Here is a 24,568-nt window from a genome sequence, read left to right as displayed (position 1 = left end):
CACCCCAGTGCTTTCTAACCCGGATGAAGCACCAAGCCTTGACCTGTCCTCTGACAGCCCTTCAGGTGCCGGTTGAAGTGGCGCTCGCCTGTGATCCCAGAACTCGGGAGTGAGGCGGGAAGACTGCACGAGTCTGAGGACAGCCTGGGCTGCACAGTGAGACCCTGTCTCAAAACACCAAAGACCAAAAAAAAACCCAAAAAACCAAAAAAGACAGAAGAAGAAATAAAATCCAAGGCCAGGCCCAGGACATGCTGCTGCCCCTCACTTCCTGCCTTGTCACATCCGGTCCTCAGAGGCCACATCCATGCCACCTGGCTCTGCTTGGTTTCCTGTGTGGCGCAAACGCTCCCCACAGAGGAGTGCTCGGTGTCACTCAGGACCACCTCCACGGAGCCCACTGGTCGCTGGGTCGCAGGGCCCAGCTCGCACACAGGCTGGTGGGGCCTTGCATGCCAGCGCATTGTCCCGGGAGCTGTGAGGTCATGGAGGTCATCGCCTCCGTTCCTGTCCCCCAGGCCCCAGGCAGTGTCAGAAACAGCCACAGAGAGGGGCTCACAGCCATGCAGGGCCTGGTGCTGGCCAGCTGCTCCCCACAGGTGGGACTCTGCCCCTCCAGACCACTGTGGGGCCCAGAGAACACAGCATAGAGCTGGGAGGAGAGCGGCGGGGCCCTGCACCTCAGAGCCCAAAGCCCAAAGCCTGGCTCACCGTGCCCCTCCGCAGCGCAAACTGGATGGAGTCCAGGTCAGTGACGGGGCACCAGACCTCGGCGATCAGGCACTTCTGGGTGACGTCAATGTTGCAGAGGTTCAGCGTGTGGTAGATGGCCTTCATCTTGCGCACCTTGATGAACCACACCCGGATGTTCTTGGCGGCTGCCTGCAGGACCCGCTGGCGGTGATCCTCAGTTTGGTTCAGAACCTTTCAGGGAGAGGACGGAAGCTGGGCCCACTGCAAGGAGGTGCAACCTTCCGACAGGGGCGGCGGAGAGTGGACCTTTTTAGTTTGGGTCGGATCACAACATGAGGGCTCTGATGACGAATGTCCTCTATTCGCTCCGAGCTGCACTGTTCAGAGAACGATTTAGCTTCTCTGTCCACACTCACTCTTCCCGCATCCAGGACCCAACAGAGGCGCCTCTCTTCACTGCAACTCGACCCGGACCCAGACCCGGTGACAGCACCCTGCTGAGCCGGGGGCACAGGGACACCGCAGTCCCTGGGCTGCGAGGCCGGAACAGAGCTGCTCTAGGGAGGTGCAGGCATTCAGGCATTTCACAGCCCCAGGCCGTGGCATTCGATCTCAGAGGCAGGAGGAGGAGGAGGAGGAGGAGGGAGCCTCCTGCTCTCCATCTGCCTGCACTGGCAGAGGAGGCCCTCGTGGTCCTGCAGGAGAAGCCACCAAAATCTCACCTTCCTCTCAGAGGAAGGGGCTTCATCCCACCCATGTTAAAGCTCCCAGCCTGGCCCAGAATGGAGCAGCAGTGAGGCCCTGAAAAGCTGTCCTGCACCCAGCAAGACCACTTTGCAGAGGTTCACAGCAAAGGCCGAGTCGGCCGTGGCGGCGCACACCTGCCATTCCAGCACTTGGAGGATGAAGCAGGGGGCCACAGTGCGTTCCAGGCCAGCCTGTGTGAGCTCTAGTGAGATACTGTCTCAAAAAACCAGACAACAACAACAAAATCATCAAAGGCCTCATGTGCAGAGAAACTCGGTGTCACTGTAGGAAGGTCACTTCCTTGGGAAGCAGGCGGAAGAGCCACTGAGCTAAATCCCTGGCCCTGAACATCTCTTTTTAAATGAACAGTATCTGCAGCCCAGGTAGAGGGGCCTGAATGCACGACATTACCGCGGTGCTCTCAGGGGACCAGTGAGTTTCCTGCGGTCTATGCCGAGGGCCCGGGACGCCTGCATACCAGCTGCAGGTCATCGATCCTGGTGTTGACTCCAGAAGCCATCTCCTTCCTCTCCTGCGGCGTCTCGGGACAGGGGTAGAGTGAGGCCCGGAACCTGCGAAATGCACGGACATGGCCTGAGGAACATCCACACGTCGGTTGCTTTCTTTTTTTTGGTGGTTGTATTTTTGGGGGGGGGGGCGGGTACCGGGGATTGAACTCGGGTCGTTGCAATTGCAAGGCAGGCGCCAGAACCAGAGCTAAATCCCCGGCCCTGGGTGGTTGTATTTTTGGGGCAGGATTTTTCTATATAGTCCAATCTGGCCTCGAATTTGCCACATAGCCCAGGCTGACCGCCAATGTATCACCCTCCTGCCTCAGCCTCCCGAGTGCTGGGATTACAGGAAGGCACCACCACAGCCAGCTTTAAATTCCTTGACATGTCCAATTTAAATAACCTCAGGAGCAGCTCACTAAGTAGGCTCAGTTAGACTGGTGCGTTAACACTGAGCATGTGAAGAGCCTGCGACAGAACAGGAACCTCTGGACCATCTCCACCTTCTCTGTAGCTCTGAGAGTCCCTTGAGATTCAAAGAAGGAAAAGCAGCTACCTCATAGATTACTGGGGAAGTGGCACGGAGAACACCCTGTCCACAGCCAGACTCAGTGTGAGGATGCTGCCTCCGGGGCACTGCCCAGTCCCACGGTCCCAGAGTGGAGGGCACAGCCAGGCTTCTGAGGAGAGGAGCCCGGGCCCTTCTTTCTCTTTGTGGTGCTCAGGGTAAACAGGGCCACTCTGACTGAGCTGCACTCCCCACCTGCTTTATGTTTTTGAGGCAGGGTCCTGCTATGTAGCCCAGGCTGGCCTCAAACTCACAGCCATCCTCCTGCCTCAGCCTCCCGAGTGCTGGGTGACAGGTGTGCATCACTCCCCTGGGCTGGGCTACACATTCCCCACACAGAGGTGGGGGGTCTCTTACCCCTCACAGATCTTCTTCACTCTGTTCTTCAGCTGATCGCCTTGGAAGAAAATGATGAACACCGACTTGTGCACATGGTCACCCTAGGCCCCAGAAGCAAAAAGCAGGGTTCAGACCCCAGTCCAGAAAACCCCTCAGACAGCTCCCCTCTGGGTGGTGAGGACACGGCTGCCTGCACTGCAATCTGCGCCCACTCCACTCCTGAGGCCGCAGGACGAGGACAGCAGCCTACAGTTTCTAGCACACAGTCTGCTTTCACACCCGCCCAGGAGCTAAGGTTATGTTCCTCTGACTTATTTTCCAGCTCAACTTTATTTTATTTTATTGGCTTTTTTGAGACAGGGTCTCACTATGTACCCAGGCTGGCTTTGAACGCGCGGCGCTCCTGCCGCCTCAGCCTCCTGAGAACTGGGATGACTGGCGTGACCACCCTGCCTGGCTTCCAGCTCAACTTTAAATCTTCCATTAGCTGCAGGAGGAAGGCCTCTTTATGTCTGTCAGTGGACTTAGGAAGCCAAGGAAAGGCTGCAGCTACCAGGCACTGAGTGCCGGGAAGACTGTGACAGAGAACCGGGATCTGCCAACTCGGACCATGGGGGGAGAAGCGGGCTCCAAACGCCAGGCTCACACCGGAGCACCAGTAAAGTCCAGAAGGACCCGACAGAGCAAACCGGCATGCTGGCCAGGCTGTCTGGCAGCTGTCACTGCTCACATTCAAACAGAGGAGGAGACGGACGCCTTTAGAAGGCTGAAGAATGCGGAGGGAGGGGCGTGAGGCCCCGGCCCACATGGCGGCACTGCTGCAGACTGGCCCTGTCCCAGGTCTGCTGCCCACTGGCCCAGGACAGCCCTGTGCAGGGCGCGGCTACAGACAGCGTTCCCACTGCCCAACAGACCGGTGAGGCTGTGTACTGCGTAAGGGTCACCCCATCCCCCGGGCACCGACACTGCCTTACCCCAATCTCTCTTCTTAGGCAGACAAGGAAAATTAATTTAAGAAAGTCACAAAACTCAAATTTTGGGTTCTAATGATGCTAAGGTCTGCCTGCAATTCCTGGACCAGGAAGTGAGGTCACTCCTGCTTTCCAGAGTGCGCGCGGAGGGCCCTCGGGTCTCGCAGAGGGCTATTCTTAAATTCTGATTCTCTAACAGGCCAGGTGGCAGCGAGATCTTAGCAAGCAGAGTGTCATCGGCTCATAAAATCCACAGTTTAGGAGGTGACTCCTCTCTTTCTTTTGAGACAAGGTCTTGCTACGTAGCCCAGGCTGGCCTCCAATTCACGGCGATCCTCCTGCCTCAGCCTCCAGAGTGCCAGGGTTACAGGCATGTGCCCATGCCCAGCAGTCACTCCTCTTTTTTCACACGACCATTATCACATGTGGAAACTAATGTCTTACTCTAAGTTAATTTTCATGACAGGCAAATTTTCCGACAGCTCCAAGTTAGTAAGAGGAAATCTAAAGCTAAAGTGTTAAATAACTGGAAAACCCTATTTCCAACCCAAACGCGACACCCTAGGGAAGCTGGACATCTGTCCAGGCCGTGGGCAGGGCAGCCTTCCAGTCCTCCCTGAGGACCACACTGGGTCCTGGGCTAGGGTTGCTCTGAAAGCCCTGTCTGGGGGATGCAGCGTCCTTGTCTTACAGTCACGGGGTCCTCCAGGGGGCTGTCGATCGCAGCCTGTCGCAGGAACACGTTCCCTCGGCACACACGCCACAGCATACGTTCAAAGGTAGGGATGCGCTCTCGGTTAATCACACCAGCCACGAAGCTGCAGGAGAGGAGCAGGCTCGGTGCTCAGGCCGCAGTCCGGGCAGAAGGGGCCTCTGCACACGAGGCATCGCACAGTCCTGGCCAGGAGGTGCAGGCAGCACGGGGACCACTCTGCAGACGGCGGATGCCCAGCCTCGCCGCCCCCAGTGCTGCCCCAGACCACAGCATAGTCTGCAAGCCCTGGCCAGCTTACCCCAGCCGCAGCGGGGCGCCTCTCCCCATCTCGCTGGGCTCCAGGAGCGACGAGGACTCTTCCAACAGGTCTGGATCCGCCATCTGCTGATGATGCAATTCAGCCTGAATTCACAAATCAATTAATATCTAATGAAAATAGTTAGTGGCATGCAGGGAACGAGGAACCAGGAGATAGGTTCGGAAAAGAGAGATGGAAAAAAAAAATGAAAGCAAAACACTGAAAGGCAAGACATTCCCACAGAGAGAAGACAGGAAGAGCGGGGAAGGACGCGAAGGCAGGAAACACGAGGGAAAGAAAGCGTAAATGCCCAGCGAAGCACGTGAAGGCGTGGTTCAGAAACAAGGGGCACGCAGGGAGTGATGGGAGGTGTAACAGCTGCTTCGGGTGGAAGCCGCTCTCCCCGTTTCCGAGTGCTCAGAGAGCTCTCCTGTTAGCAGACAGAAGCTGCTACAAACCCGACCTCCGCGTCTCCCAGGAGACCCGCGGCTCCAGCACTGCACGATGGGTGACGGGAGGACTGACAGGACTCTAGGACCCAGGTCTTCGCAGCCGCAGAAGTTCAGGCCGCGGGTGCAGCCCCTCCCTTGGCAGAAGGAGCACAGCAGCTGTGCAAAGGCCCGGGAAAGCATGCCCAAATGGCCACTTTCCAAAAGGAATCTAGGGGTGTTTGCGACCTGTCTGCAGGCTTTCCAGGGGAAGGGCTCCCGAGAACACTGCTCCAGAACCAGCAGAGCAGGAAAAGCAGCAGAGGATCAACAGTCCGCAGCAGGGCTGGCCTGACCGGGGTCGGAACAGTTTCCACCGGGACCATTTCCACACCGCAGCAGAAGGGGCACACGCCTCTCAATCCTGCCTGCTCTCCTGCCGCCAGAGAAGCCCCCTGCCAAAGCGCACCTAGTCCACCGCTCTGCTGCCAGCTCCCCAACTTTACAGTCCACGAGCTACTCATCTGCCCAAAGACCGTGAAAAAGCTGGCTTCTCAAATGCAAAACCAAACAAGTCAGAAAACCTTTTTCCCTATCATTTTCATTCCAAATTCGAATTTGAATCTATTCCTGTCAGCCATACATTATCAAAAAATGCTGCAAGAGGACCTCACTAGAAATCATGGGACTAGCTGTGCTTCAGCTGGGGAGAAGCTGGGGAGACCAGAGGACTTGGGGCCCGAGGGGGGAGAGCAGCTGTTTCGGAAGCGAGGGTCAGGCTGTCCAGAAGAGTGGAAACAGAAGTTGCATCAGAGGCTCGGAGACCGACAGGATGGTCGTGCCGTCGCTGTGACAGCGGTCACAACTGCCACCCTGAGCACAGCAGGGCTCTTCTGGCTTCTCTTCCCAACAGCTGGCTATAAGCAGAGCGGGGCCACAGTACCCTGTCCCACCCGCAACCTCCACATCACTCAATGCTGGCCAGACACGGGTGCCCTGAGGGCCCAGGAGGGACAGGAAGCAGCGCTCACAGCAGAAGCTCCAAGGCTGGAGCTGGGATTCTCGGTTAGCAGCTGCAGGGTTAACATCAAGCACGTACTGCAATACCCTAACTACGTGCTGCAAACTGCACTGATTCACATTTAGGAAGCCCAAGGACTAGAGAGGAAGGGTGGAAAAGGGTGCCACGTGCCTGGGGAAGACACTGCCAGAGCCGCCCGCTGAGGCCTTCAGGGCAGCAGCTGACAATGGGCTCATCAGGACCCAACCCCAGGACCTGGATCCCTCACCCGCAACGTGGCCCTGGCCCTCAGCCACCCAGCCGAGCAAGGAAGCACAGAGCGCTCCCGTCCGCTCCAAGCCCCCGCCCGGCCTGGCCCACCAGCACCCACCTGCACCCACGCCGAGAGGGGACCACTCACCACCCGCACATGGTGTGCACCCGAACGAGGGACATGGCAGATGGGAAAGAAAAGAAAGAAAGCAGATGGATGGAAACTCAGAAGGAAAGGAAGGCGGGGTCTGCATGCCATTAACCATTACTTTTCCAGTCTTCTTTATGCTCTCATATGTCATGGTGCTTATGGAAAAGGTGCAGAGAAATCTCTCCGGCTCTTACAGCTCTTCATAAGCAAGAAGACTGAGAAAAGGTCAATCATTAACAAGTCATCATAAATGCTCCAGATAAGACAGGCCGTGCTGAATCTGCAGTCAGCTAGATCATAAGAATACACAGTACCCGTTTGCTTTTCCCCTGCTGATCACAAGCCCAGGCCTAGGGACAGAGTCGTGTCCCATTTACCCATTTCCTGCTCGCTTGTTGCTGTAGGTTATTGATTGCATTCACCGAAGTGTAAAAAGACCAGAAGTTTAAAGCTGATAGTGTGTAAGGCCGTTTGCAAACATTACAATTTCAGGCATGAAGAAATTCTCATGAAAAACTCTTATATAAGTTTTCGACACTGAGGGTCCCGAGTGTGCTCACGTCTTGCACTGTTTACACATGCACTTGCACACACGTGTGCCCCTCTGTGAGGCCTGGGCTCAGGTCACGCTGTTGGGCAGCGGCAAGGACAGGCAAGACTGCCAGGGACTTCTGTGCAGCTTAGAGGCTGGGACCGAGTAGGAAAATCAAAGCCTGCCTGGGCCTCATCTCCCAGAGCCCCCAAGACTGGACAGCAGGAGGCCAGCCTGGCCACAAGACCTGGAATTTACTATGCAGGCTCAGAAATCCCTGCACCCCTAACGCGGGGTTGGGAAGTTATGTGTCATCTGTGTCTCCTCTTATTTTTACGGCTTTATCCTAGAAAATCAGGAGCTCATTTTCTTATCTATTCTGGTGTGGGGACTGAACCTCAGGCCTCCTTCCTGCTAAGCACGAGTAGTTTAAATAAGCATTTCCCTTCAGGGGCCCACGCGTGGTCTTTACTCAGAATTTCTTGCTAGGGCCACAACAGGGCACCTACTTGGGAATCACAAGGACACTAGAACAATACAGGGCCCCTGGGAGGCAGCAAGGGAGACTGAAGGGAGGAGCACTGAGCTCCTAGCTTGGGGTGCGAGGCCTGTGAGCAGCGCTGTGGCCAGTGGCATGGGTGCATTTAGAAATGCAGCACCGGCTGGGCATAGGGACGCGGCTAGGGCAGGCAGCACCGCAAAGGAAGGTAAAGGCGCAGCACACGCGTGAGCACCGGGGGCACTGGGCCCAGGACGATCCTGACGGACGCAGGGGCCGGGCTGCACAGCCTGGGCCTCGGGAAGAGGGGCCCTTATTCTGGGAGTCATCATGTGGGGCGGTGAGCAGCCTGGGGCTCCGCTGTGTCCCTGAGAACCACGAGGTGCTGCCTGCACAAATGGACTGGAGAGAGCACCGCGCCCAGCTCCCAGTGCAGCGCCCAACAACATCCCCACCACTGTGCCGATTGACCCTTCCCACGGCCTGAGCTACTGCCTGGTGACTCTGGTGGGGCAGCAGGTGTCCTCCGCACGGTGCTCCACGGGCTTGGCTCCTCCGGGCAGGTCCCTGACGCCAAGGGACCGGGGACACCGGCAGCTCGGTGTCCTGAACCAGCATTTTTCAATTCAGCAGGCCACAGCCGCACCCTGTGCAAGCAGATAGCTGCCCCCCACCACAGGGCGCCTGACTCAGAGGCCTGGGCTGGGCCCTAATTACCGGTTAGGCCTCCATCCCAGGTGAAGCCCCATCTGCGGGTTAGAAATTCCTGCTCTGGCCGGAGCACTAGAGACCTGGTCTCTTCTCAAGGGCAGAAAATTAAAGCAAATCTGAGAACATCAGAGGCCCAACTATCTCTGTGCATTTCTAACACTTGGCCTTGAGTGTGTTTTTGTTGTTGAGCAAATAAAATAAAAATCTTTACAAGAGGCACATGAAACAGTGACGGCCTAGAGCTGCCTTTTGTTTTTGTTTTTTTGGTACCAGGGATTCAACTCGGGACCCTGTGCTTGAGGGCAGGGGGCAGAACCACTGAGCTGTATCCCCGGCCCTAGAGCTGCCTTGTGAGCACCAGCGCCACCAGTCTGGGGGCAAAGACCCTGTGAAAACAGGGCTGCCAAGTGTCCAGGCCTTGGTGGGGACACATCTCGGCTGAAAGGTGAGGCTCCCTCGGTTTAACCAGGACAGGGGCCTCTCTGAGGGGCCCCACCCCACCTCCCTCCTCAACCCGACTCAGAGAACAAAATCAAAATCAAAATCTGATGCAAAAAGGATTGCAGATTAAATCTTTGTTACAATTTTGTGTATAACCCGGTGTTTGTTTCTTCAGCGTTAACGTTAAACATATACTTACCTTATATTTTTACATAAATGTAAAATTTCAACTATGTTTATACAATGACCTTAGGGTTCCTTTCCCCGTGTTGAGATGAAAAATTGCAGGAAATGTGAAAATATAGAAAACCATGGCTGACTGTGTACTGCATGAGAAATGGAACATAATCTGACATTTTTTTCCCCAACTAAAACAGAGTGCAAACATGGTATTGCTTCCAAACTAGCAAATTAAAATAATTACTGGAATAAAAATATGGCCCACTTATGCAGGTGCAGTATCAGCTGCTCGAATGCTAAAAGAAACAATAGGCTGACCTCGTCAAAAAATTGCTGCGTTTTGCGAAGAATGAATTTGAGTTCAGTCAGTTCCAGGAAGTTTCTCTTCAGGGCCTCCTGGTTTGTGTTGATTTCCTTCAGCTCGTTTTCAATCTTCTCAAAATTGGCCTAGAGGAAATACGGAAACTTGGGCTGAGGATGCTCACTCAGAAGGACGCCACCCAGGAATGGGCACATGGAAGGGTCAGAGTCACTACAGCCACCCAGCAACTGCTGACTTTACCCAAGCAATTTTCTTTATGCAACTTCTCGGCTTAGTACTAGTCTTCCATTGTCTACAGATTATACAGTAGTCTCTGGAAAGTCACCAGGGATTGCAGATGTATAACATATTACCAAAGCCCAGTGGTACACGTTTATAATTCCAGCACTCTGGGAGGCAGACGCAGGAGGACTGCAAGTTCAAGCCCAGTCTGGGCAACTTAGTGACTTGGCAAGACCCTGTCTGAAAATATAAAGAGCTGGGTTTGTGGCTCTGGGCAAATGCCATAGGTTCAATCTGAAGTACTACCAAAAAAACAAAACAAACGCCTGCGACCATTCCTTTACTCTTTGAGGTTAACAGGCTACTGGATACATCCCATGGGTCCAGGAAGGGCTCCCGTACCCAGCAGGCAGGACACTGCAGGGAACACACTCCAACCCACCCTCAAGAGACCTGCACCCAGAGACAGCGCTCAGCAGGTCAGCAAGGCTGGCTCCACTCCCTGCCCACCCAAGAAGGTGACTTCTGCGCTTCGGTAGGAAGAAACCATGTGGCTTTCCAGACTTGTTTACCTCCAAGTCGATCATGTCCCGGGGGAAGGGCACCTCTGGGTTTTCACCGGTGTCCATAATTGGGATGTTGGCTTTTCTTATCTCTTTCTCAACAAATCCTGAAACAACAGAAGCAAAACATTCACAGATAGCTGTACATGCCTAAAATCACGATTATTTGAGGGGGATAAAAAAAAAAAAGACCCAAAACCCGGCTCTAAAGTTTCATTCAAGCAGAGCTGGGGGCAGGGGCCTGTAATGCCTGCACTCAAGGAGGCTGAGCCAGCAGGATTCCAAGTCCAAGCTCAGGCTGGGCAAGTCAGCAAGAGGGAAGGGGACATAGCTCAGCGAAGGGCCCGGGTCCAGTCTCTAGTACTGCAATGTAAAAGGAAAAGCTCCATCCTAAGAATGAAAGAACTTTCCTAGAAGAGCAGCAGCCTTTCCTCCACACCCTCATGGTGTCCCCCACTCTCCAGTAAGCCTGAGGAGGAAGACCCGCCCACCACGGCTTCTCTCCCTCTCTGGCCGGAAGCTGGCCAGTGCACACAGCACTAGGGAGACAGCTCCAGATCCCCAGGCGTCTGTCCACCTGCATGCAGCCAGGTGGGGTTTCTGTGCAGCAGATGGAACCCAAAGCCTCCTGTGTGCCAGGCCAGGCCCCCTTGGGCCAGTTTAAAGTATAAAAAGTAAGAAACATGAAGCAGAATATGGCATAAGGGGGCTGGGGATTTGGCTCAGTGCTGCCACCACCTGCCAAGCAAGCACAAGGTTCTGAGTTCAATCCCTTGTACCAAACAAAACAAAAAAACAAAAGAATATGGCATAAGGACTCAAATCACCAGAAAAGTATTTCGGTGACAAGTGCTGACATTTCTTTTAAGAGTGGGACCCAGTTCTACCAGTTAGCTAAACGGAAGCTGGCTCGATAGAGAGCAAGACCATGGGGCTGGAGCCAGCCAGCACCACTAAAAGGAGGCCTCCATCACAGCCACTTACACTTCTGGGTAAGTCACTAAAACACGCTTAATTATTAAATAAGTAGCACCCATCTGAAGGAATGTTATGGGGCACAAAAAAACCATTCATTCATTTGTGCCTTAACAGGACTGCCTAATCACAGCTCAAATGGAAAGATGGCTGTAGCCAGGCAGGGGGGGGCGCACGCCTGTAACCCTAGCACTCAGGAAGCTGAGGCAGGAGGATCACAAGTTTGAGTCCTGCCTGGGCAACTTAGCAAGAACCTGTCTCTAACAAAGGGCTGGGGATTTAGCTCAGTGGTTCTGCTACCTGCCTTGCAAGCACAAGGACCCGAGTCCAATACCCAGTACCAAAAAACAAAAACAAAAAAACAAAAAACCTGTCTCTAAATAAAAATAAAAAAGGGCTGGGGTGTAGCTCAGTGGTAAATCACCCCTTGGTTCCATCCCCAGTACTGAAAAAAAAAAAAGTGGCTGCTGACATCTACAATTGATGTGGCTTTGAGTGTGATTCCTCAGAACTCTGTAACGCAGCTCTACGACCACAGCGCCGGCGGAAAACATCCACAGTGCTGTCAGCTCACAGCCTGTTGTTTAGCAAGGTTCCCACAAAGCACCACCTCGTCCAGATGCCACAGATCTACTTGTGGCCACAAACCCATCCTTAACTTCACGAGTGCAGAGCTGCCCCCGCTTCGCCTGCAGTATCTTCCTCTTGCACTGAGAACACTCTCTCTCCCCTCTGAGACAACCCGGGCCCCACGGGAGGAACATCGCACAAGACCAAAATGCACGTACGAAGCTTCCGATCCATTTCTTCACATCTTCGGACTTCATTCACAAACTTCCGCTGGAAAACATTCACGTCTGGATTTAGCTGAAAAATCAGAACACAGTACAAACCTTCAAATTCTGCATCTACTTCCTATTTCCCAAGCAACACATCCCGCAAGGTGGAAGCCTTCCTGTGTGTCAGCGATCAAAACCGTCCACCGGTCCCCAGAAACAGCTCTGCAACCCCCCAAACCAGGCCTGCTGTTGGGGTGTGGCACCTGGGGGCGGCAAACCTGCACCTCCTAGAGCCTGGCACAGCCGCGGTGGCTCCGTCTGCCAAGCCCAGGCGACAGAAGGCGGACACCCCTCGCATCTGCTGCTGCTCACTCGCACACCACACACAACTTTCAGAGCAAGGGGACAGGCAATCTGGGTACACAAACAAATCAAACGAGCTTCTGCTCACGAGGAAGCTTTCACTCTGATAGCAAGAAAGAGGGGAACATAACCGGTGGACAGCAGGTGACACACTGGACAGTCAGGCGAGGGAAGGACGGCTAGGAATGACAGGAGCGACTAGAGTGTCCTAGCTTCAAGGGCAGACTCAGCCTGTGAGCTCACGCCCACAGGATGTGCGCACGTGTCACACACACACACACACTGTACTGTGCTGCACAGTTTATCACACGCTGGCCCCTTGGTCACGTGTGGCTGAAGTGCACACGTGTATACACACGTGATATTCATAACTACCCGTGCCGCCTACACCAATGACCTGCATTACAAAATAAATAAATAAATAAATAAATTACAAAATAAATAAATAAATAACAGCGCGCGCGCACACACACACACACACACATATGCACGCAGGCATTCCTGTGTTCGATGGTTCTCTCTTCGAAAACTCAATATATTAATATTAGGCAGATGGAGTCTAAGGTAAAAAAAGCAAGATTACTCGGCAGGCTGAGGCAGGAGGATCGCTGGGAGTTCGAGACCAGCCTGGGCTACATAGTGAGTTCCAGATCAGTCTCAACTACATAGTGAGACCCTGTGTCAAAAAAATGAAACAAACAAACAAACTAAAAGCAAGATTAGTGATTAAGAGAACCACTAACAACAAGCCACACCTCAGTCTTCAGCTCCACGGAAAGACAGATGCAAAGCAGGCACCACAATCCATGATAAATGGTGCTAAAAAGAAGTGAAATCATGTTGTCAAACAGCTAATGCGAAACCTGTTTTGCTACACTGTGGTAATACTTGCTAGTCATTAAAATCAGCTTCCCACCAAAAAAAAAAAAAAAATCGGCTTCCTAAGAACTCTGAAAAAACAATTTTCTTTTTAAAGTAAGTAAAACCAGCTGGGGATTTAGCTCAGTGGCACCATGCCTGCCTCACGTGCAAGGTTCTGCGTTCAATCCTCCGTACTGCAAAAAAAAAGTAAACTCAATCCGTAACACCAAAGAAAAAAGTACACAGAAGATTCAGAAACCGCTGGCAGTGTGGTGCAGAGTTGAACCTGCATCTGCCCCCATGTGAGCGAGCGCCCAACGTGGTGTCTCCTTGCAGCAACGGAAAGGCTGCTGCGAAGACAGCCGCACCCCAGGAGCCCTACTCACCGGCGGAGCAGCCTGCGCCAAGTACAGTGACGAATCACAAGGGGCACAACGCAGAGGCCCGGCAGGTGATGAGGCCCCGGAAGCGAAAGGAAGGCACAGCCGCCTCACACCTGCATAACAGCTGTGTCACAGCCCAGGCTGAGCGCAGTGCGGCGACGCTGGACTCCGCTGGTGGGGACACAGGTGGGGGTGCCTGCTTGCCCACATGCCCCAGGCCCTGCTTCCCTCCCTGGAGCGGCCGGGACAGAAACCCAGGCACGAACCCTAGGGGCTGAGCGACCGTATGATGCAGCCAGCTCCTTTCCAGGCATAAAACAGCCGGGGGAGCAGAGATCAGCGTCAAAAGCAAATTGCCTCCGTGTCGGCTGCAGCACCACCAGAGCCAGACAAGGCGAAGGGACAGCAGGGCGGCCTGGGGGGGACGAGGCACGAGTGCCACCTGTCCTTGGTGGACCGAGGGGTTTCGAGGCTCATGAAGGGAGTTGGGAACCCAGAGGTGGAAAAGCTGGCAGGCGGAGACGGGCAGTGGCCCAGGTGGGGGTCACAGGAGACAGGTGTCTGGTGACAGCCTCGGGAGGGGCTGCGGATGGACAGCGCAGCTGGGAGCCTGGCAGGCCGGCAGAGACTGAGGGCGGAGCGGCACAGTCTGCCCAGGCGAAGGTGGAAAGGTCCTGGGAATCAGGGTAAAGGCAGGGAGGGGGGCGTGAGGCGGAGTGGGACAGAGTGTGGGGGGGAAGAGGATTTGGAGCTGAGAACGAAGCCCGGCCCCGGCAGGGGCACAGAGGAGGAAGATGTCGGAACTTCGTCCCAAGCTTGTTGACAGAGAGTGGCCCTGGGTGAGGAGACAGACGGGCTCCCCCATGAGGGGGGACCCTGGACACACTCGGCTGGGAAACCCAGACCCGCTGGGCTGGAGAGCACCAGGTGGCGTGGGGCGGACCTAGAAGGGGAACACCTGCTTCTCCTTCGGTGATCGAGGGATCTCCGAGCTCCGTTTCCACAGCAGCTGCACCGGCTTACGTCCCCACCTACCCTGCAGCCTCACCAGCATTTATTACGATTTCTTCCTGACAGCCATTCTTTCTGGAGGGAGATGGAATCTTGGTGTTATTTTAATTTGTACTTCTGTAATGGCCAGTGATGTGGAACTTTTTTTTCATGTAATTATTTGCCATTTTTATTTCTAAGAGTATCTATTCACTTCAGTTGCCCATTTTGTGTCTAGATGTTCCCCTAAAGCCTCATGAAGTCTTAGAGGGGACTTTTTTTTTTGGTACCAGAGATCAAACTTGGGCCCTTGTGCTTGCAAGGCAGGCAGCAGAACCACTGAGCTAATCCCCCGCCCAGCTGTCCATTTTGTTTTGTGAAAGGCTCTCACTGTGTTTTTCCAGGCTAGCATCAAACTCACAGTGATCCTCCTGCCTAAGCCTCCCAAGTTCTGGGATTTACAGGCATATGCTGCCGAGTCTGGCTACCAGTTCCCCATTTTTTGACTGGATCTTTTATTTGGGGGGGGTCTGATTTTTTTTTTACTTCTTTGTATATTCTAGATATTAGTCCTCTAAGGAGTAGTTAGCAAAATTTTTTCTCATTTTACAGGCTGTTTCTTCACTCTGTTGCTTCTTTGGCTGTGCAGCTTTTTAATTTGATACAATCCTCTTTGTTGTTGTTTTCTTGTTTTTTTGAGACAGGGTCTCACTGTGTAGATGAGACTGACCTGGAACTATGTCGCCCAGGCTGGTCTCAAATTCACCACGATCCTCCTGCCTCAGCCTCCCAAGTGTGCCACCACGACCAGCTCCCTTTGTTGATTCTTGACAGTATTCTTATGCAATTGGTGTTCTGTTCAGAAACTCCTTGCCTATGCCTGTATCTTCTGTTTTATCTTCCAGCAGATTCAGTGTTCCTGTCTTAATATTTAGATCTTTGATCCATTCTGATTTCAGTGTACACTTGGTGAAACATGGGTTCAATCTTCTGCATGTGGATGGCCAGCTTCCCTGGCACCATTTGTTAATAGAGAGGCTCACTTTCCTTCAGCATATATTTTTGGACAGATGGCGGAAAGGTCAGATGGCAGAGAGTGCCTGGAGTTGTTCTGCATGCTCTATCCCAGTGGTGGCAAACCTGCAGCACATGTGCCGTAGAAGGCTTCCATATCACGGCTCTGTCCTGTTCCACTGATCTGCGTGTCTGTTTTTTTGCCAGTACCATGCTATTTTTATCACTGTAGCTTTGTGATACAACTTCAAATCTGGCACTGTGTGGCTCCTGCTTTGCTCTTCCTGTCCGGGATTGCTTTGCTATTAAGAGTCTCTTCTGGTTTCATAGGAATTTCATGGTGCTTTTTTCTGGTTCTGTGGGAAAAGCTCTTGGTGGTCTGGGATTGTTGTATTAAATCTACGTATGAGGTCTGGTAACATGACCTTTTTGACAGTATCGGTTCTGCCTGTCCAGGAACAGGGAATATCTTTCCATTTTTTTTTTTTTTTTTTTCACAGGGTCTCACTGTGTAGTTCAGGGCTGGGCTTGAACTCAGTATGCAACTCAGGATGGCCTTGACATCGTGATCCTTCTGCCTCAGCCTCCCAAGTGCTGCCGTTACAGGCATATGAAATCACAACCTGCTTCTTTCCATTTTGTTTGTTTTTTATTTTTCTCTTTTTTTTCTTTCCATTTTCTAGTGTTCTCTTTGATCTCCTTTTATAGAGTACTAGAATCTTCATTATAGAGGTCTTTCACTTCCTTTGTTAGGTTAATTCCTAGGTTTTGTGTGTGTGTGTGGTTTTTTTTTTTTTTTGTACCAAGGATCGAACTCAGGACCTTGCATTTGCAAGGTAGACATGGTACCACTGAGTTAAATCCCCAGCGTTAGGTAATTTTTCTTGAAGCTATTGTGAATGGAATTATTTTCCTAATTTCTTTCTCAGTGAATTCATTATTGGTGTATAAAAATGCTATTGATTTTTTTGTTTGTTGATTTCTAATCCTTCTACATTACTGAAATTGGTTAGTAATTCTAGAAGTCTTTTGGTGGAATTTTTTGGGTCTTTATGTAAAGAACCTGTCATCTATAATTACCAATAATTTGATACCTTCTTTTTCTGTACACATCCCCTTTCTTTCTCTTGCCCAATTGCTCCGGCTAAGTTTTGAGTACTATATGGACCAAGTGTGGTGACACTGGGCATCCTTGTCTTGTTCCTGATTTTAGAGGGAAAGCTTTGTTTTTCAGCACTTAATGTAATGTTGGTTGATGTTTTATCATAAGCAGCTTTTATCAGATTGGGATAAGGTTCTTCTATACTTATTTTCTTCAGGGTTTTTATCATGTTCAGATGTTGGGTTGTGTTAAAGGCTTTTTCTGCATCTATTAAGATGATCATGTGATTTTTGTCTTTGATTCTGTTCATGTGATGAATTGCATTTGCTGATTTGTGCATTGAACCATACCTGTATCCCAAGGGTAAAGTCTATTTGGTCGAGATGTATGGTCTTTTTATTTATTTACTGTATACTCTTTTTAATGATTTGCTGCATTCTGTTTGCCAGTATCTTGTTGAGGATTTTTACACCTATGTTCATTCAAAAGAATGGCCTATAGTTTTCTCATGTTCCTTCAGAAAAGTAAACCCTAACACTGGGGTTTGCTGCTTATTCAGCCATAAATACAATCTCAATTGACAATTACTCTTCAACATGACAGTGAAGGTAAGCATCTGCTGAAACAGAAAAAGATAAAGATTTGAAAGGAAAAGAGTTGTAGATAATAAACTGAATGTATGCAAAAATAAAAGACTTCTACAAGAAACTAATAGAAATTTACAAAATAGACAATTTAAATTCGGGCAGTGCTGCCTGTCTATCGCCCCCAACTCAGGAGGTTGGGACAGAAGGAGCCCTCGGGTCCAGGATTTTGAGGTCAGCCTGGGCAGTACAATGAGATCCCATGAACAAAAAAGAAAAGAAAAATCCACTGAGGTTGCTGGACATAACAGTAATATACAAAAATCAACTGTATTTTTTTATATCAACCACAACCATAAAAGTTAAATTTCAAAATGATGTCAATTATGACGGCAAAAATAGAAAGTGACTCACCATAAGCTTAAATAAAAATGTGTGAGAGATTTTGGGGGAAATAAATCTACCACTATTTCATAGAATTCAGCAAACTGATTCTAAATTCTACATTTAAGTGGAAGAACATAGAGACCAGAATAGTCAAAACAATCCTGGTAGGGCCGGGGATTTAGCTCAGTGGTTCGGTGGCCTGCCTTGCAAGCGCAAGGACTTGAGTTCAATCCCCAGTACTAAAAAAAAAAACAATCCTGATACACAAGATGGGAGACCCTCTCCCCTATAAAACCTTAACATTAAATTATGATAATTAAAAAATAAATATGACAATCAAATTATTATTCTGAAAGCACAGAGATAAAGAAGCCCATGGTCCAGAGGAAAACACAGAAACAGAGCCAAAACATATAGGACAACTTGGTACTTAAGAGTCGAGATCATAAATCACAAAATACGAACACATAATTCAAAAAGCTGTTCTGAGTTTATTCACATGGAAAAAGAAATAAACTGGTCCTTTAGGAAGCCCAAGTGGATCAAAATCTAAATAAATACCTTTCTAAATTTTTCAAGAAAATATATACAAATGTACTCATATTAAGATTAGGAAGATTTCTTTTTTTTTTCTCTAGTACCAGCAATCAAACTCAAGACCTTGTGCTTGCCAGGCAGGCATGGCATTGCTGAGCTACATCCCTAGCCTGTTTCTTAACTAGGATTTAAAAAGCAAGCCATGGGGGCCAGGGATTTAGCTCAGTGGTTCCACTGCCTGCCTCGCAAGCACAAGGACCCGAGTTTGATCCCTGGTACCAAAAATAAAAATAAATAAAAAGCAAGCCATGAACCAGGCATGGTGGTGCACACCTGTCATCCCAGAACTCAGGAGGCTGAAACGGGAGGATTAGTGCGAGTTCGAGGTCATCCTGGCCTACACAGTGAGACTGTTTCAAAAAACGAAGAAATTAATTAACTAATTAAACCAAAACAAACAAAAGATACAAAAAGCACAAACCATAAAGGAAAAACATGGACATGTGCTGCTACATTAAAACTTGGCCAGGAGGCTGAGGCAGGGGGATGAGAGTACAAGGTGGCCTCCACTACAACTTGTCTTAAAAACAAACAAACAAACAAACAAGGGGCCGAGGATGTAGCTCAGTGGTGCTGCTGCCTGCCTCACAAGCCCAAGGTCCTGAGTTAAATCCCCAGTACAAAAACAAACAAAACCCTTGAAACTTACTTATGCTCACAGGCCACATTTGGGACAACCTGAGCATCCAAAAGAAGTGACAGTAAAGGATCATAATATGTTTAATAAACAACAACAATGAATTCACAGCACTCACAGGGAAAAAAAAATAGGATGGAAGAAGAAAAAGCTCTTTATTAGACCAGAACGATAACTCATAAATGCAGAAGAATTAACAAAATCAGAAAACAATTTTGTAAGAACCACTGCAGTCACTGAGACAGGTTCAGTCAAGAAATACAAGAGCTGAGCCAAGGATTTAGCTCAGTGGTTCTGCTGTCTGCCTTAGAAGCAAAAGGTCCCAAGTTCAATCTCTGGTACCAAAAAAAATTAAAGAAATAGGAAAGCTACAGGGTAAAACAGCATTTGCAGCCTGTCAGAATCACCTACATTACTTATTAATCACAAAGAGAAAAGACAAGCCACACAGTTCCTTCATCAAGTGCCCAAATGAGTCTCCATTAGCAACAGAGCCAAGACACCAGCCGTCTGCTAACACAACACACAGAACAAATCATCAAGAAACAACCAACACCAGACCAGGGACCTCTGCAAAAGCAGGGGGCTGGACTCCCAGAAACATCAGTATTAAATGCGCAAGCACCAAGCCAGCTCCCACAGAACAAAAAAAGCAGACTGGCTCCTCCCTGGCCCCCCAACACGGCTCCTCCGCTCCGTAGCTCTTTATTCACAATTCCACTCCTCCCTCCTCCCTCTGACACATATGAAAGGAAAACAAAGACCAGCGCCTCAGACCTCATTATGTGGCTCAACTGGGGAAATTCGAATAGTGACCATATGTTATATAACCGATGCTAAAATTCTTTAATATGATTATTGGATTGTAGCTAGAAGGACAAATGTCCATTCACCCTCAAGTGTGAATATTTAGGAACAAAACTGTCACAATGTACTACCCTCTAGTAGTACAGTGAAAATATATAAAATGAGCCTGGAATCCCAGAACACTGGGAGGCTGGGCAGAAGGATCGCAAGTCTGACCCAGTCTAGGCAACTCAGTGAGACGCCATCTCAAAAAAGTAAAATTGGTAAAAAGGCTGGGGACATACTTCCATCTCCAGTACCACAATACATAGCTAAATTATACACATACATATAAATGTGGACATGAAATGAGGGGCTGAGAACACAGCTCAGTGGTAGAGTGCTTCCCGGCATTCGCAAAGCCCTGGATTCAATCCCCAGCACCATAAAAATAAATGAAATAAAAGAAAATGTGGCAAAAGGTTAATAACTTGTGAATCTACGAAAGGGTTCTGGGGCTTGAAATTTTTCTTTTCTTTTTCTTTTTTGGTACCAGGGATTGAACTCGGGTCCTTGCCCTTGCAAGGGAGGCCACTGAACCGCTGAGCTAAATCCCTGGCCCTTGAAATTTTTCAAAATAAAATATTTAGGGGGAAAATACTAATAGGCAAAACAAAATAAAAACAAAACGTGAGCAGCAGACAATAAACCATGATGCAAACCACGCACCTGCAGGCAGGACGGTGCTCCGTGTGGTCCAAAGCACACGAACAGCCTCTCCAGATCCCACAGGCCACAGGCAGCTCAGCAACACGACAGGGACACCAGGGGTAACCACAGGCCCAAGGGACGCTGCTCCCTGCCATTCAGCACAGCAGTGTCCACAATCCAAAAGGACATCAGCAGGAAGCAACTCACCACACGCCAGGGGCCGCGTGAGACAAAGGCACAGATACCACTCTGGCACTGCCCTCCCAGCGACACTGCATGGCAGCGGCTCTGGGAGGTCACAGAGGTGAAACTCCCGGCTCCTCCCTGCCTCCTGGGGGAGCTTTCCAGAGGCTCAGCCCTGTGGCTCCCAATAGTCTGCAGGCAGAGAACGAGCTGCCTCCCACTCGGACAAGAAAGGGTGCACTCCTGTGATCCCAGCACTCAGGAGGCTGAGGCAGGAGGATCACAGTGAATTCAAGGCCAGCACGGGCTACATAGTGAGTCTAAGGCCAGTGTGGGATACTTAAGGAGACCCTGGCTCAAAAAACAAAAATGATGGGCCAGGGATTTAGCTCAGTAGTGGCACCGCCTGCCTTGCAAGCCCAATGTCCTGAGTTTGATCCCTGGTACTAAAAAAAAAAAAATGCTCGGGCGCAGGAAGAGCTGATAAACTGCATGTGTGCCCATACCAACATGACTGGAATTCAGGATGGCTGTGGGCTGAACAGCGTGTGCCAGGCCAGATGTGCAGTTGGGCAGAGCCTGGCCTCGCAGGGCAGTTCAGCACCAGGTGCACGGTTCCAAAGCACATAACACTAGACTGTGGATCGTCACTCAGTGACATAGGGGGAAAGCAAGAAAGAGACACAGGGGACAACGAAAGCAAGTGACTCCGGCTCCCTGCTGGGAAAGGAGGGAGAAGACTAACCACACTGGCAGAGTTTTCTTTTTTGTGGTGCGTGTGGTACAGGGGACTGAACCCAGGGTTTTCACACTGAGCTACATCCCCAAACTCTCTGAGACAGAGACTCTAAGTTGCCCAGGTGGGACTCAAACTCACAGTCCTCCTGCCTCAGCCTCCCAAGTGCTGGCATCTCAGGCATGTGCCACCATACCAGGCTGGTTTCAACTGTATCAGGAAGCTCTATCTCCTAAGCAGACAGTAGAAGCAAAAATGTGTGTTTTGGGGTTTGTTTGTTTTTTTTTGCTACCAGGGATAGAACTCAGTACCTTGAGTTTGTGAGGCAGACGGCAGAACCATTGAGCTACATCCCCAGCCCCGAAAGTGTGTTGTTTTATATATTTTTTTTTCATTAAGTTTATTGGTATATTTTAGGTCTATAATACAGTTACATTCATGATTGGGATCTAGTACCTTTACATGATACACATTTTGTATTTTTTACTTTTTTTGTATGACTGAAACACAGCATAAGTAAAAGGAAAGAAGGCTGACAAGTGATGTTAAAAAGGCCAGGGATTTAGCAAAGGTCTATAATCCCAGCTAATGGGAAGGCTGAGGCAAGAGGATCTCAAATTCAACGTCAGCCTGGGAAACAAGACCCAGTCTCAAAATAAAAATAAAAAGGGCCAAGGATGTAGCACAGTGCTCCCTGGGTTCAATTCCCCAATACCACCAAAAATAAAAAAAAAAGAGAGAGAGAGAGAGATACAGAGAGACAGACATACAGACAGATTCCATATGACTAAATAAAGAACCACAAATTATGAGTCTGGCTTAGGTTTCAAGCCAAAGAAGCTGGAAGAATACAGAGGTCAGAGATGAAAACACCTTGTGGAAAGGCTGGGTGTCAGGGTGTAGGTGCTTATTCTGAGCTCCAGAACCAGAACCGTGGGGTGGGGCAGGGAGGCGACGGCAGAGAGCTGTAAACACAGGGACAGTCTAGAGGCAGGGCCAGGTAGGGCTTATGGGACTCACTTAGTAAAGGTGAGAGACTGAGACAGGACAGGTCAGCAGAGCAGGAAGTGAAGGGAGGTCCCCAGGGAACAGAGCAGGGAAGTCTTGGGGACACCAACAGCCAGCAGCAGATGAGTCAGTCCATCAGGAGGGCGGGACAGGACCCAGCCCGGGAGGAGAACCCTGGGGAGGCGCAGGGTGAAGCAGCTGGAGAGAATGGAATTCATGTGAGCAGAGTAGCTCAGGCCCGACTGCGTGGAGCCTGCCAAGTCCAGGGAGCAGCACTCGCTAATCCCAGCCCTCTCGGTCCTCCTCCTGCATTCATCGGATTGTTTTGACCACTGCTGACTGAGGACCGTGCCTGCGGGCACTGACCCCCACAATGCCCTGTCCTCGTGGGGCTTAGGCTGCAGCAAGAGACTTTATCGGCCAATAAAGGTAAAATCGTGAGGGGCGAGTGCCCAGGTGTGGGGCTCTGCGGCGGCCCGGCAGGAGCTCGGTCCTTTCAGCAGTGTGGACCCTTGCCCTGCTGACCACATCACAAGCCCCACACACATGTCTTTACTCTCAGTCTGCTTGGTTTTTGTTGTGCAGCGCTGGAGCTCTAACCCAGGGCCTCCCGCTCGCTAGGCCAGCACTGTACCTCTGCACCACAGCCCTGCCGCCCCGTCCCTTTTCTTCTGCAGTCTTCTCCGAGTAGCCAAAATAACAGATTATCAGTGCATGCTTATGGATATATCTGCCTGTAGTTGAATACCTCAGATTTTAGACAAAATAAAGCCCACTGTACGAAAGGCCTTCCACACATATTTAAAATGCGGTGCTTCCTGCAGGAAGGGACCCAAGAGCCAAGCCAAGGCTCCGGGGAGGTGGTGTGTGACCCTCCTCCCCTGGTGTCCCAAGCGACTGCCCTCAGGGCATCTCCGTGGTTTTCAAAGGGGCAGTGAGCAAAGCCCGGAGGACTGGTGCGGAGCATTCTCAGCTCCAGGCAGGCGGAAGTGGGGTCACGGCCACGCTGCTCTGTTTGCATGTGAAAACCAAAACACTCACGGCAAAGCCACTGGCCGTGGAAAGCAATGCTGAGGACCCTGGGCACCAGGGAGAAGCCACGACTACTTACGTCACGAAACTGAACCTTTCCGAGTTCTCCTAGTTCACTGACACAGCAGTAAGCAGCTTCGGACTGTAGAAACAGCTGGGCCAGCGTCATCTCCTCGCTCCGGAAGAGCTCACCCATGGCGGCAGCGGGCGGTCGGCTGATGTCCCGATCTCACTGCGATCTGCAGCAAGAACAGCGGGGGCAGTTAGCTGAGGGCTGAAAGTAGACATTGATGCCAGGCGCTTTTGCTGTGCATCTTACTTCACCTCGCTTCACCCAGTCCGTGCTGAGGCATCCGTAACAGGTGCTCAGAGATGGAAAGGAGAAACTGCAAACGCACTCACTGGGTCCCGCAATGCAAGGGTCAGACGAAGTCACTTCCTTCGCAGCCAACGTGAGGACAGATGGCAGTATTTTGGGCAACTTAATATCCAAGAACGTATCCAAATTCAAGAAAGACAGAATTGGGAACCCCGTATATCTCTTTAAATACCCTGCACACTATTAGGAGGCAGTGATATTCAGGGCCCAGTCTTCATTTTCCTTCACAGGGAAAACAGATCCTGATTACCTTCTTACAAAAGATGTCAGCGTCCTGACTGGTTAGCCCTTGCCTATTCCCAACAGCACTTCCTTCCCTAAAGCTACGGCTGCATTAGAGGGTTTCACCGGAATTTCAGCCCTCTCAGAAGACACCATTTCCCCTAGGAGGAAGCCACACAAATAATCATTATCTAGCAAAAAAGAGCCAGCTTGCATGGAAGCTCGGCTTCAAATCAAGCATGACAAGAGCACCCTGGTAATGACGAAGCGGTTTTAACAGCCAGGGAAACAGCCCTTTCCCCTCCGCAGGTCCTCAAAAGCAGGAGCACAGCGGTTTCATTTAAGTAAAACGCGGTTACCGGGTAGGAAAACAGTTGGCGCTATCAGTGGTCCTGAAACAGCAATTATTTATTCTCAGTCAGATCACGCAAAGCTGGGGTCTAACCTGCGCCTATCAAGCCGCAGGCAAACGGAGAGGGTTTTCAGCGTCCCGCGCCACCCCTCTCCGTACGAATGGGAGCTGTCACCAGAGGAAGGTGCGGCCGGGGTAGGCTGGAGGCCTTTCGAGCAATCTGAACGGCAAAGCCTTTCTGCCCCTGGCACTCAGGGCGTTAGCAAGCCCGGGTTTCTCCAGAACCGCCGCGGGCCGGCCTGCAGGTCGTGACAACCTGAGC

At 50.8% G+C, this 24,568-nt stretch overlaps 1 protein-coding gene across 9 annotated transcripts in view; it reads right to left on the bottom strand.

Annotated features, from left to right (window-relative positions):
• The window catches only part of Atp6v0a1 (ATPase H+ transporting V0 subunit a1), a 42,248-nt gene extending 17,839 nt beyond the window's left edge, over positions 1-24,409 (bottom strand). For 4 of the 9 annotated variants that reach the window (XM_033763055.1, XM_033763057.1, XM_010635508.3 and 1 more), the window contains exons 1-9: positions 23,373-23,558; positions 11,929-12,007; positions 10,175-10,272; positions 9,377-9,505; positions 4,844-4,947; positions 4,522-4,648; positions 2,878-2,960; positions 1,919-2,012; positions 712-924 (exon numbers count right to left, since the gene is read on the bottom strand). In XM_033763055.1, coding sequence (XP_033618946.1) covers positions 712-924; positions 1,919-2,012; positions 2,878-2,960; positions 4,522-4,648; positions 4,844-4,947; positions 9,377-9,505; positions 10,175-10,272; positions 11,929-12,007; positions 23,373-23,489 — 1,044 coding nt within the window. In that variant the 5' untranslated portion in view covers positions 23,490-23,558. The other 5 variants (XM_033763058.1, XM_010635511.3, XM_010635512.3 and 2 more) reach the window with 3 other exon arrangements.
• Positions 24,410-24,568: the final 159 nt, after the last annotated feature.

Source organism: Fukomys damarensis, unplaced genomic scaffold, assembly GCF_012274545.1.
Source record: "Fukomys damarensis isolate Sample0158 unplaced genomic scaffold, DMR_v1.0_HiC HiC_scaffold_13, whole genome shotgun sequence".
NCBI lineage: Eukaryota > Metazoa > Chordata > Mammalia > Rodentia > Bathyergidae > Fukomys > Fukomys damarensis.
This window is presented reverse-complemented; position numbering and strand designations above follow the sequence as displayed.